We start from the raw sequence: 13,920 nt of genomic DNA on the forward strand, positions 1-13,920 counted from the left end.
CTGGAGACTGAGGTAGGGTGGATGTCTGGTCTTCTGGGCCTGCATGAGGGGTTCAGAACACATGAGCAATGGAGTCGAGCTGTGGGAGGGTGAAAGTACAGGAAGGGGAGCCACTGCCCTTCCCACCTCCCGCAGCTTATTCACCCCTAAATGTCTTTAGGCAGGCAGAGCCTCTTCCGCCCCGCTCCAGCAGAGTAAAGCCAAACCTCAGAACCAGGCATGGGGGTGGGGGAGGGGCAATCTCAGGACAAAAGGACGGAGGAGCCAGGAAGGAGGGACAGGGTGTCAGGGACTTCAGGACCTTTCACTACCCCAGCCCTATAGTTCAAAGATCCTCTAGTGTATACGAGTCCTGAGCCTCTTGGGCCACAGAGGGGCGAAGAGAGGCGACTTGAAGATTGCCTGACCCCCTTTGTGTGTATGTGAAAGCATATGAGTGCATACGAGCATGTGGGGGTTTGTGTGCATATGGAGGCCAAGAGACAGCCTTAGGTGACCTTTCTCAGGCACCATCTATCTTGGTTTTTGTGTTATTTGGTTTGGGAGTTTTGTTTTGTCTGAGTCAGGGGTCTGGCTATGTAGCCCTGACCAGACTGGAACTCACTATTGTAGACCAGGCTGTCCTTGAAATCAGAGAGCCCTACTTGTCTCTGCCTCCCGAGTGCTGGGATTAAAAGTATTTGCCACCAGTCCTGGCCAATCTTATTTTTTGAGGTCTTTCGCTGGCCTGGAACACATTAAATGTGGTAGGGCCGGCTGGCCAGCGAACTCCATAGGTTAACCATCTCTGCCTTCCTAGTGCCGGGATTGCGATTACAAGCGTGTGTCACCACGCCCATCGTCCTCACCTGTGTCCTGAGACTCGAACTCAGGTTCTTGCACAGCAAACACTTTTATCCATTTACATTACCTCCCCAGCCACTGCGGGGGGGGGGGGGCCTTTAAGAGGGCAGTTCTGTCCCTCCTCTTGAGTGGCCCCGTTGCCCAGCAACAGGAGGCAGTTGCTGTATACATTATACCTGAGGCAGCCAGGAGCCCTGCTCAGGATAGAGTGACCAGTACTGCCACACTGATCGTGCCTGGACGACTGCCCCGTGATCCTCTTTTCATTTTGATCCCCCCCACCCCGTCCTGCTCGGCCGGGCAGTGAACACCATGGCACAGACAGACACAGTCTTGACCAAGGAGCCAGCCCCACAGTCAATAGAGGCCTGTGACCTGCCGAAAAAACTGTATGACGTGGCTTGCAACACCGGTGCCGACACATCCTCCGGCATGGTCACCGCTGGCTTCCGCACAGCCAAATACCTGATGGACGAGTGGTATCAGAACAGTTACGCCCGCTACCACCAGGCCTTCGCGGACCGGGACTACTCGGAGCGGCAGCGGCATGAGAGCAGGCAGCTGGCCGCGGAGACGGAGGCGCTGGCTCAGCGAACGCAGCAGGACTCCACCCGGAAGGTGGGGGAGCGCCTGGAGGACATGCACTGCTGGAAGTCGGAACTGCAGCGGGAGATAGATGAACTGTCCGGCGAGACGGACCTGCTGCTGGCCCAGAAGCTGCGGCTGCAGCGCGCCTTGGACGCCACGTCCGTGCCCTTCTCCATCGCCACCGACAACCTGCAGTGCCGAGAACGCCGCCAGCAGCCAGATCTCGTCCGGGACTACGTGGAGGTGGAGCTGCTGAAGGTGTGGTGAGGTGACCCAGGTCCAGGGTGGGAGGCAGGCTCTGGCCCTCATCCAACACAGGGCCTCGGGGTCCACACAGGGCGAGAGCCCTCTGCCTAGCAGGACCCCTGGTCTTTCAGACACAGGAGGATTTTTACCACATGGAATCATGCACTTGCCCATTAAAGAATTCCTGATACCCAGAAAAATGCTGGGTAAAAAGAAACCTAGAGTTTCCTACCTATTCTTGGTGGGCAGTGGAGAGCGGACAGAGGGTATCTTTCTTATGGGCTTGGTGTCCTCAGAGGTGGTCTAGGGTCTGAGATAAGGCTGAAGTCCCTCAGTATCTATGAGTGTTGAGGATAACTCCCGCCTGGGCAAGTGTCATGGGTGACCCAACAGCCCAAAGACACCCCTAAAGGAAACATTTACAACATGCCAAAACCACACAGAATGAACCTAGCATGCAAGGTCTGGACTCATACCCCTTTTTCTGGAAAAAAAAAATTAAGGCAGAAGTCAATGGAGGGGAAGCCCGTGCCTTGGCTCCTGCTGGGTCCCTCAGTCCCTCCTGAGGGAAAGGGCAGGGCTATGTCTCAGATAGGCCTGTCTTATCTCCAGGAAACGGAGCTCATCAAGAACATCCAGGAACTCCTGAAGAGGACTATGGCACAAGCTGTGGGCCAGATACGGTGGGTCACAGCAGCCCCTGAGGGACTTGAGGGATGGACAGCCCTGAGCCCCCAAGACTGGTTGGAGCTGGGACAGCTAGGGCCCTGACCCCGACAGGAACGCAGGCATTCCTCCGCTAGGCACACACAATCATCTCCACTTTTGTTCTGGAACCTGGGTGCTGCTGGCCACGGAAGGCCGCCTGAGCACAGACTGCAGGTACCTGAAGCTGGAACGGGGCCTGCTTCCCAGTGCTCCCTGGCGCAGTGGGCCCTGGACCTCCCTCCCACACTAGGCTGAACCGGGAACAAAAGGAGACCTGTGAGATAAGCTGGTCAGACAAAGTAGAGACCTACAACATTGACGAGACCTGCTCCCGCTACTGCAACCAGAGCACCCAGGTGCAGTTCCATCCGCACTCCGCCAAGTTCGAGGAGAGGTAGGCTCCTAGGCACCACACCCCGTTTGCTCCCCTCACCCACCCTCTTGGACTCGGCCCAGCTGTGGGGAAGTTCTGTCTGCTGCTGAGGTAGACTAACGGGAAGCCCCTTACTCAAGTGCCTCGCACCCACAATCCATACAGGGTGCATACAAGCCTATGGGTGGCCTGGATTGCGTTTCTGCTCCCGGCCAGCAGAGGGCAAGCAGCCGCCACTGAAGGCCCAGGAGAACCTCAGGATGTGGAGGGGGGAGGGACGGGTTTCACTGCGGATCGCCAACAGTGCCAGAGCCTCTGCGTGGCTACCCCCTGACTAGGCCTCAAACTCCACCCTCAGTGCCTCCACGCCCGAGTCATGGGCCAAGTGCACTCAGGACACCCTGATTCGAGCTGAGCGCGAGCGGGTAGCCTCGGTTAACCTGCGGAAGTTAATTGACTGCGTCCTGCGGGATACGGCCGAGGACCTGAGGCTTCAGTGCGACGCAGTGAACACGGCTTTCTCGCAGCGCTGCGAAGAGCTGGATGACACATACCAGAAACTGCAGTACCAGCTGCGAAAGGTGGGACCGCGGGCCACGCCCGCCTTTGGGCACGCCCGCCTGTCTAAGCACACCCAAGACACCCTGCCAGCAAGCCCATCCCGTGCTTAGGGCACGCCCACTCACATCTGCGCTGGCCGCCCCCAGCGCCCACCTCCCCCTACCCCACTCAAGCCACACCCATTCCTCACCTCGGGCTTGAGTTCTCTTAACCACAGGGATCAGGGTTACGGAGACCAGGGTTGCTCTCTGCTCAGTCACGACTTGGTTTCAAGGGCCCTTCTGTGACCAGCTCACCCAGAAGCAGACCCCCACACACTTCTGCAGACTTCCCGAGCTGATGTAAAAGCAGTTTTCTGCTGGCACAGCCACTGCAGGAGGCTGACCAGCAGGAGCTGCGAGCTGTGGGGGTTGGGAGGGAGGTGGTGTGGGGTCACAGTGTGCTTGTGGGGTCCTGCTCCTAGGCTCTCGTGTGGCCTGTGCTGCCTCCAAGACCTGACTTTTTTGGCCAGTGTTGGAAGACAAACAGACTACCCTGATGCATGGGACCCACTGAGGGCCTTCTGCAGGGCTGGCCCTGGACACAGGCCCAGAAGTTAGCGGCTCCAGTGAGGGCTGGGAGATGAGAGAGCCACTGGTTTGTCCCTTCCCACACGCTGGGTTGGGGTAGGTGCCCCATTTGCTCCAGGCTTGAGTCTACCTTAAGCTTACACATTTCCCTGTACAGACGCTGAGGGAGATCACGGACCAGGAGTACCAGGTGGGAGCCTTGAAGCAGGCCATCAAGAACAAGGAGGCCCCTCTGCGTGTGGCCCAGACCCGCCTCTACCAGCGGTCATACCGGCCCAATGTGGAGTTGTGCCGGGACAGGGCACAGTTTAGGTACCACTGGCTTGCTGGAGCAGTCCTGTGTGGCTGGGCTCATCCTCCAGCCCCTTTAATCTTCCTCTTCCCCAGCCCTTGAGGCTATCATGAGCCCAACACACACAGGATCAGTCCCACATATGAGCAGACACTCGTGTCACTCTGAGATTCCTTACCTTCCTGGAAGGAGCCTAGAGTCTGATAACCTAGATTCTTGAGGCCTGCAAGGCAGAGAGGCCAGGCAGGGTCACCACCGGCCCCAGCACCTCTGTTGTAATCCTGTGTTCTATACCACCTACAGGCATGGTAGATTATACCTTTTATTTTCCTGATCTAGCCAGTTCCAGGATGCCCTTCTAAGATATAGTGCCTATCTTCTTCCTCCTTCCTTGAATGTAATTTTGTTATAGAAATCAAGGTTTCAAGGATGGTTCTTCGTTCCTGGGAACATCAGAGTTAGCGGCCCATTGTTTATTTTTGCCACAAGGGGGCAGTGTTTCAAGACTCCTTCTCCCTGCTCTGTCGCAGTTGTCGTGGGGGTTGGGGGACGGCTTCAGGCTGGAATTGAGGGCCCTTCTTGGTTCATGCTTGGTTCCCAGGGATTTTTGCAGCACTGTAGCCACTTTGGTGGGCCTCCTATAAGCTTCTGGGGAGTCCCCTGTAGCGTCACTGTCCCTTCCCTTGTCTCTCTCCTAGCTCACCATTCCCTCCCCTGCAGGTTGCTGAGCGAGGTGGAGGAGCTGAACATGTCCCTCAGTGCACTGAAGGAGAAGCTCCTGGATTCGGAGCAGGCGCTGCGGAACCTGGAGGACACACGCATGAACCTGGAGAAGGACCTTGCCGTCAAGGCCAACAGCCTCTTTATCGACCGCCAAAAGTGTATGGCTCACCGCAGCCACTACCCCAGTGTCCTCCAGCTGGCTGGCTACCAGTGACTGGGGATGCCCCCCCCCCCCCGATCTCACTGTCTCCTTCAAATAAAGAGCACCTTAGCTTTCCACCCAGAGCGTGGTGTGGCGTGAAGAGGCAGATGGCTGTCCATCTGGGCGGGCGCTTCACAACTCCTGTACAGCCAGGCTATGTCCATGACGAGCCTGTCATCCTCCACACCCCAGGGGAAATCATCTATCCAGAGGAGGCCAGGTACCCGCCCCCATAGCCCCACCTAGCCTGCTATGGATATTGCATGACTCCCCCTTAACCCCCCACCCCCAGCCTGAGGCTCAGCTCATGTCCTTGTGATCAGGCCATTTGTAGCACACGATGGCCCTCCTTTGCTATTAGCCCTCCTCAGAGCAATTATTCAGGCAGAACCCCCCCCCCCAGTCACACTCAATGTCTCACCCACAAACCAGCACCGCCCGCTACCCCATGCTCCCCAGAATGGAGCTGGTGGGGGGAGGGGGAGGCACGCTCTGTGACTATGGGTGGGCAGGGGGTGTTGTTTCGTTTCTTGTTCTGGACTGTAAGGGAGAGGGGAGGAGAGTCACGTGCCGCCGCCACAGGCTACCCACACACAGACACCTGACCCCATTCTGGCCCCTGATCCCCACATCTGGTGATACCTGCGCCAGGGGAAATTGCCACATGTCCTCCAGCTCACGGCAGACCAACCTCTGCAGGGGAGGTTTTGCAGACACTGAGAGTGTTCCTGGAAATCCAAGCCCAGAGCAGGACGTGGGACAGCTGTGCGGAGGCAGTTGAGGACAGGCAGGGCTTCCTGGAGGTGGTGGCCTGGATTTCACAGTACAGACCATGGCACTAGTCCTGGTCCAGGGCAGGGTGCCATAGTGGGCTGATGGGGTCAGTGAGTTCTCCCACTCTGGAGGCTCCTCATCTCTCTGAACACATTGTCCTTGGTGGCCTCCGAGAGGATGAAGTGTCTGTGTGCCACGGGGCCTTATCAGGGAGGGCTTCCTGAGGAGGTGCATGGTCCCTGAGAGAGGGGCCCAGTTCAGACAGAAAGCTCAGCCTGTGACCCTGCCACTGGCACCAACCTGCCACCCAACCCCAGGCCTGGCATTCGCTTCCAAAGCCTTTGTCCTTTCCCTTCAGCCCCTGCAAGTCAGAGGTGGGAGAAGCGTTGGGTCCTCCCACCAGGGCACACTGCAGAGGACACGTCATCTCTCGTCCCCAAGGAAACCGTGCCACTTGTCATAGTTGTTGGTCACCACAGCGACAGCCAGAAAGCTGCTCGCGCTATTTGGGGTGCCATTAAAAATGTGGCCTGCGTGCTGCCAGCAAGCAGGGGAGCTCATGGGTTCAGGGACCCATGACACCCGTGGGCCCTGTGCCCTGATGCCTTACAGGTAGGGTGATAGGAGCAGAGGCTGCAGGGCACTCAAGCTGCCCAGGGGCTTCTGAGCGGGGCTGTGGTGGTGGCAGCCACAGAACCCCACCCCGCCCCCACTTCTTGCCTTGGGGTGGTATGGTGAGTTCTGTCCCAGGTCCTGTTTCCATGGCCTGGCTAGAAGTGCCAGCCTGGGGGACAGTGGCTAGGCGTTTTCCTGCGGCAGTGGTTGGTGGCCACTCACACACACTGAATAACTTCTTCCCCTCCCTCCCCATCCTCAGCAGCTACTCCCCCCCCACACACATCCCAGGCCTCTCCCAGGGGATTGGATCCAGGAAGAAGATCAAGCTATCAACTCCCTGGGCCAGCCTTCCTCATACTCCATTATCACCTCCCACAGAGGCCATTCTGTGGGGCTGGCCTCTCCTGACTTCCCAAGAGTGACAGACTAGTGTTGAGGTGGGGTACTGGCTTGGGGCAGCTGGGTGCTCTTTTAAGCAGGTCACGTGTGTAAACGTCCCACTGGGGGGTGGGTCCTACGGTCTTATAACTGGAAAAAGCCAGGCGAGGAGGGCCCCGGACCCCTCATGCTCACACCTCAAATAGCTAGGAGATAATCCCTCCCCACTCTGTGGCCTCAGCCACCTGGGCCATGGCAGGTGAGACTTGTCCCCAGGGTCTCATTTCTTCAGGCGAAGCTGGTGACCACAGGGTAGGGAGGACGCTGCTGCCTTGAGACCATCCAGACACAAGCGGCTGTTTTGTCCCTGGAGGTCCCTGCAGCTTGCTCCAAGAGGACCCCTCTGCCTCCAGGTTCCGGGTAGAGTGAGAGGAGATAGCAGGGATTCAAGCTACCACAGCAAGCAGGAGGGCTGGTGTCCACCCTGGACGGTCCTCTACCACAGCAAGCAGGAGCATTGTGTTCATGTCTCGGTGTCCTCGGAACCTTCTGCCCCATCACCTCTCAGACTCAAGAAAGGGACCAGCCATGGGGACCCGAAGGCAGCTATATTACCTGGAGATCTTGTGGGCAGCTTATGAGAAACTGCACAACCAGAGTCTCACCGGCAGCCTGGGTGACTCACAAAAATACTAAAGATGCCCCCACTCCCGCCCCAGCCAACTTCTAACTCCTCATGAGGAGGGAAGTGCTTTGTGAGGCTCTCTGAGACTTCCCCTCCAAGAGGGTGAGCCATTAGCTGGATCTCAGGAGTCTTGGGTTGACTGAGCACAGCTGCTCTGATGTGCAGTGGTCATGTCCAACCTAAGGAGACCGACAGGCAATCTCCCTGCCCACTTGGGCCCATGGATTAACGTTGAAAGAGGAACTGCAGGCACTCTCTCTAGGGCTGTGCTGTCCAGGGGCACCTATGGGACCCCTGTGGTGACGTTGCTTCAACATTTCCTGGGGGATAGGAGGACAAGCACCCTCTTACCCCCAGATAGGGCACCGACAACAGACCAACGTACGATTCCACCCAGTTCTCGCTGGGCGAAGCGGTGAGTCTGTTGGGCTTTGTGAGGGGTCCCCTGCAGCCATCCGGGCACACCCTCAACCCAGAAGCTGTGTCGCTGAACTGTCTCACCCCCGCACAGAAGACAACTCATGCCACCCCACCCCTGAGGAAACCGCTGGTATTCTATAGGCTCTGATATCTCCTGAGCCACCAGACTGCATGAAGCTGGGACAGGTGGCGTGCAGCTGGCATGGAAGGACAGGAAGGACGAGCTGAGATTTCCGGTGAGGAGTGTGGAGCCCTCCCATCCTCTCCTTCCATGAGGGAAGGCCAACGGTCACCAGCTCCGATCTTAAAGGTCACACACAAGTAGACACAGCTTCTCTGATGATGATGTTAAGGGCTGCTATGCTTGGAAGAAAGAATTCGGCAACAGGTGGGCACTGACCCCTAGGGCAGAAGTGGAAAGGGAAGGCCATGCCCAGCTCCCCTGGCCCCATGTTGCCACCAGTGTCACAGAACCAGCTATCTCCCCGATAGCACTGGCTTACCTGGGTTGCCCTCAGCTTCCCTCCAAGCCCCCAGGTCTCCTTGCCTGGACCACAAGGTCACTTTCTTGGACACCAAGAACTGACCCTATGGCCCCAATTACACATCGGTTGCCCATTTGTCCTTGGACTGGCTGGCCTTGACTGGCTGCTGTCGGCTCTGTCTTCACACCGTGGCCTCCGACCCCTCCCCGCTGTCACACACCCTACACTTAGTCCATACCCTGGACTGGAGCCCCAAACTCCTGATGCTCACCAACTTCTCTCTGCTTCCCAGGTTACCCAAGCACCTTCCTGGACTCCTGACCACTTCTATGGGGATGGGATGACTCATAGGGTGTTAGGGTGCTGAGTCCCCTGCTCCTGGTACCCCAGCTACCCCCTCTGGCACAAGCCTTCAAGCTCTTAGCACTCCACCGTATAGAGCATGACTTTGCAGGCTTCGGGGGCTGGGGACGGCAAAGGGTGTGCACAGCTTGTCCATGACACAGCAGGACATCTACCGATGGGGGCCATGACACCCCGTCGTCACGGTGATGCTGGTGGCTGCTCTCAGCAGGAGCTATTTCTGGCCTGAGACTCGCTGTTCTATCTACTGAGTCACCCCGAATGCTGACCCCTCTGCTCAGAGTCCACAGACACATACATCTGCCTGGACAGTCCTCTGGCCAGAAAGAGATCCCAGCACCCCAGCAGGTATAGACTTGAAAAACCATGGCTGCTCCCAGCCTTCTCTCCTGGAAAGGCCCTTCTCCTACCCACCTTACTCTCTAGGAGAGTCCCAGGCCACCCCATCAGAGGGCATATCTTCTTTAAGGAACGCTGACGATGCCACAGGGAGAGGGGCTCTGGGGGCTAGAGCTGGGGTAGGCCAGTAGTATCCCTCAGTGACTTCACTGTCTTTTCTGCCACAGAGGGCATACCTGGTCCTGCAGAGCTGCCATGAGAGCCCATTTATTTCAGAGTCCCATGCTCAGACCTAGGGTGCCATCTTTCTCTAGGCTACTATCTTTCTCTAGCCCTGGTGTTAGCCACCCAGTTTTTTCAGGGAGATGTCCCTACTGTCCCCTTCAACCAGGTCAAGCAGAGATGTTTGGAGAAGGGGAGGGGGGCACAGGGCCTGAGGGAGGGTGATTCAGTCACTAGGCCTTGTCTTCACACCTCCCCCATCTGAGTCACCACAGCCGACAACAGGTGACTACAGCTGCCCCCAGGAGGGGCCCCTGTGTCTGCAGGGTGCTGAGCTGGTGTGAGCAGTGAGCTGTGGCTAGCTGTCATGGCTGCCCTTAGCTTTTACCAGCCCATGCTCACCTGCAGCCTAGCACTCAAGAGTCATCAGGGATATACATTCTGTGCCTCTTCCACATCACCTGTCCTCTTTCTGGCCATCAAAGAGGATGGCCTAAAGGGGAACTGGGAATGTAGCTAGACTCCACTGGGCTGGGCAGGTGAGGGGGAGGTCAACGGGGTCTTGGAGGGGGCTGGACCTTGAGGCTGATTCTGGATGGTTGAGGAGAGAGAAGGTGGCAAGGGTAGTGGAAGATTGGGCATGAGGCAGTATGAGACTTACTGCATTCCTGAGGTGAACCCAGAGCTGAGCACAGAGAGGCTGAATGGAGCTCGTGAGGTTTCTCATCTGGAAAGAGCTGAGTATAAGGAAGGTTTGGACATAGGTCCCCCAAATGTAGGATTAAGCCCCAGGAAGTCACTTTGTTCTTAGACATAGGAAAGATTAGGATCACCTTTTCTGGCTGTACTCCTCCTCCTCTGTGTAAAAGGTGTGTGGCTGTGGCAAGACCTGTCTCAGCTTTCCTCTGCCCTCAGATTGAAGTGACTGAGGCTGCCCTTAGCCAAGCCCCAGCTTTCACCCCCCCGTGAGCCCCCTCTTCCCTTCCTGGCTCTTTCCTCCCTCTAGGACATCCCTAAGAATTTCATTTGGTATCTTAAGGCTGGCCAAGTTGGCTAGGATCCAGGAAGTCTACACAACACAGGCAGGGACATGGAAGAATGATAGAAGGTGCCAACTACTGGTCTGAGGTCTCCTCTCTGTGCGTTATGCCAGAGTTATTGGTGCTAGACAGTCATGGGGCTCCAGGTGCTTAGAGGCCCTCAGGCTTTGAGAGGCTCTTGGCCTATGAGCCCTGTGGTTTTAGGGCTAGGGCCTGCCCTGGTCCTATTCCTTCCTCCATCCCCAAGAACAACAGGAAGGATGATCTGGGTCTAGAGACTTCTCAAGGCTTTGATCAGCTCGTGGGCAGTATAAATAGATGATACTTTCACAGACGGCACCTGCAAACAGCTCTTACAACCTTCCTTGCGAACATGGTGACTCTCTCGGTCACTGTGCTGACCAATACTCATGCACCCCCGTGATCCCTCAGGACTACCACCATGAGCCAAGGTTGAAAGCCATGTCAGGAGATACCTTCACCTGCCTACCCAAAGGCAATACATAGTGGACATTATATCAGTAAATCAGTTGTTTGAGCTCACCAAGAAGCTGGCTGTGGAACCACAGTTGCCCTGCCTCTAATTTCAGACCCATGTTTGTCTCAAAAGTGTCCTCCAAGGCCCCTTGTCTAGGGATGTGCTATGACAGGGAAGAAAACAGAGCAAAGCCATCCAAGAGTAAAAACACTGTTCTTGAGAAGGTGACTCCTCTCCAACAGGTCTTGCTATTGTTTGTTCTAGGACATAACAGTGGGAACGGGAAGGCAGAAGTTCAGCCAGTGAAGACCATCCACAGAGACAAAGCTCAGTTCAAGACCTTCAGTTGACTGCCTCAACTTCCCCGCTTCATTTTGGCTACATGTTTGTATGCCCCTGATTTCATAATGCTATCTCTATTTTTTCTTATTTGTTCTTTTATATGATGCCTCATATGAGGAGACAGACATTCTGCTCTAGCCAGGACATTCTCTGTTGGCAACTCAAGCTGGCTCCCCTAAAGGGGCTTCCCAAAGCTGTTGGTTTCTGCTGGATATTTTCAGCACCCAAGTTGATGTTTTGCGACCTTCTATATCTGTCTTTCGATAGTTATTCCCTTTTTTTTTTTTCTTGTTTGTTTTGGTTTGGTTTGCTTTTTCAAAACTACATTTCTCTGTGTACCCTTGGCTGTCCTGGAACTCACTCTGTAAACTAGGCTGGCCTCAAACTCAGAGATCCATCTGCCTCTGCCTCCCAAGTGCAAGGCTTAAAGGTGTGTGCCACCACCGCCTGGCTAGTTATTCTTTTACTTAGCTTTTTTTTATACTTAATGAACTCGCTAATTCCAAATGGAAAGTATGACTATTGTAGATTAATCTCTGGGCCATACTGAGCTCAAGGCTGGTCAGCTGAGGGATCAGAGGAAGGGGGGGGCAGTGTGTTGGTGGACATGACTCCATCTCATGGCTCCACATAATTAGCAGTCTCTCTTGACTGTCTCCTTAGATAGTCCCAGGGCTGTCCCAGCCTAATTCTTGGGAACCTTTCCTTTTCTTACTAAGAAAAGTGCACTTCAAGTAGACATGGGGTGACCTGTTCATCTCCTGAACAAAAAGGGGTACTCTGCCTCAGGAGGTCACCAAGACCCAGCCTGCAGACACTTAAGCATAATGGTACAGAAAGATTGCAGGTCCTGTGGATGGGGCAGGTGCCCAGGCCTGTCCTCATCTCAGGGACTCAGCCCCACTCAGGATGCTGAGGTCAGTGGAGCTCAGCTTGCACTTTGACCCTTGGTTTGTGTATCCTTCCAGCTAGAATAGGATGCTGGGCAACTGGGAAGTATGTCAGGAGCTGCCTTCAAGTGCTCGCGGGGAGTCTAGAACTGAAAGGGTTCCCCTGCAGAGATAAAGTGCCCACACAGGAAGGAGGATGCCCCAAGGGGGACTCCTCCCAGGTCCTGGTGTCCTCTCCCTTCTCCAGACGCTGAGGTCCAGTCTGGGTAGTGGAGAAGGCCCAGAGGGGGTCCTGGCAGTATATCCTTAGGCCTGAAGCACCAGACACTCACAGGAGCCCACTGGAGTCTAGTGCTGGACACAGGGGTTGCTCTGCCTTGTTCTGAGGTGAGAAGTCCATTCTGGCTGCCTCCATACAAAGTTTACATTCTGCCAGGCCCCTTCTGTAGATCCAGAGAGCCCCATTGCCTTTTCACAGCCTTACAGCGTGGACACAACTGGTGCCTTAAGGCTGCTAGGGAGCATGGGCCACAGGCTTCCAGGTGATTCAGAAGGGCACAGGGGTCGGCACATGGCCATGGTTTAGACACCTGGCTTCTTGCTGTTGAGGTGAAAGGTCATGTGGGAAGAGCAGCCAGGATCTGTGGGGTGGTGACGAGGGTCAGAGGATGCGTGTTCTCCTGGGATGCTGTCTTTGCAGGCTTTGCAAGGGACTCCCAGATGACAGTACTCTCACTCTGCCCTGACCTGGGCACCTCAGATCCACAGGGCAGATGCTGCTGTGTGCAGATAAATGCTGGGAAATCAGGAAAGCCACAGCAAGGACTGCTTCCAGGTGGCCCATTTGAAGGGCCAGAACTAGGCGCACAGAGAGGCAAAGTCACCGTGGGCTGAAACAAAACACTGCCACAGTGTGGGCTGAACCAGGGAGAAGAGGAAGGCCTCTGCTCTGAGAAGGAAACAACGGTGTTTGGTAACTCTAGAACTTGGGGGACCCAAGTTCTTAGGGCAACAGAAGACTAAGAGTCATGCCACACTCTTGGGGATGTGCCCACACCCCACCTCCACCACTAAACAACATTTTCCTCTCCCTCGCAGCTCATTTATCTTGAAAAGATGACCAGAGCTGGAAGGGGATGTGAGAGTCAGGATTCGATTTTCTGCACAGTGATAAAAGCCTGTGGGACACAGCCGACCCTGGCAGAGTGATAAGCACTCCCTGTGAAAAGGCCCAAAATGGAAAATCAATGGCACCCTAGCCACTGCCCTGAGCAATTAGAGATTAGAGTTAGAGGGAATTTATGGCAGCATCCAGGACCGCCAGCTGTGCCAATCCAGAGTTAATCAGGAACAAGCTGGCTCTGCTCCATGTGATAAAACTAAGAAAAATAGACAGGGGGTTGGGGGGGACAGCTCAGCGGTTAAGGGTGCTTGCTGCTTTTTCAGACTTTGGCTCTGAAAACACATGTTTGGTAGCTCATAACCGCCAGGGGATCTGGCATCTCTGGCCTCCAAGGGTACCTGTACTCACATTCACATTCATTTACCCACATCTGTACACATATACCTACACACAAACATGATCAAAATCAACCTTTTAGAAAGAAAAATAGCCAGGTGTGGTGGTGCACAGCTTTGAAGCCAGCACTTGAGAGGCAGAGGCAGACAGCTCTCTGTGAGTTTGGGGCCAACCAGGACTATGTAGTGAGACTCTGTATTGAAGAAGAAGAAGAAGAAGAAGAAGAAGAAGAAGAAGAAGAAGAAGGAGGAGGAGGAGGAGG

At 55.5% G+C, this 13,920-nt stretch overlaps 1 protein-coding gene across 1 annotated transcript; it reads left to right on the plus strand.

The window, feature by feature from the left end:
* Positions 1-1,097: 1,097 nt before the first annotated feature.
* Positions 1,098-5,133, plus strand: Tekt4 (tektin 4). Its single transcript, XM_055604701.1, has 6 exons — positions 1,098-1,689; positions 2,290-2,360; positions 2,636-2,779; positions 3,117-3,339; positions 4,046-4,200; positions 4,901-5,133. The coding sequence occupies exons 1-6, from the start codon at positions 1,156-1,158 to the stop codon at positions 5,115-5,117; spliced, it is 1,344 nt and encodes a 447-aa protein (XP_055460676.1). The 5' UTR covers positions 1,098-1,155; the 3' UTR covers positions 5,118-5,133.
* The last annotated feature ends 8,787 nt before the right edge of the window (positions 5,134-13,920 follow it).

This window comes from Psammomys obesus, unplaced genomic scaffold (genome assembly GCF_907164565.1).
Source record: "Psammomys obesus unplaced genomic scaffold, mPsaObe1.curated_primary_1811, whole genome shotgun sequence".
Classification (NCBI taxonomy): Eukaryota; Metazoa; Chordata; class Mammalia; order Rodentia; family Muridae; genus Psammomys; species Psammomys obesus.

Bases quoted from the DNA above. Each gene is read 5' to 3' on its own strand.
- Tekt4 (XM_055604701.1), top strand. From the start codon at position 1,156: ATGGCACAGACAGACACAGTCTTGACCAAGGAGCCAGCCCCACAGTCA. The intron at 1,690-2,289 runs GTGTGGTGAGGT...TCTTATCTCCAG, and splicing joins TGGAGGTGGAGCTGCTGAAG to GAAACGGAGCTCATCAAGAA. The intron at 2,780-3,116 runs GTAGGCTCCTAG...CTCCACCCTCAG, and splicing joins TCCGCCAAGTTCGAGGAGAG to TGCCTCCACGCCCGAGTCAT.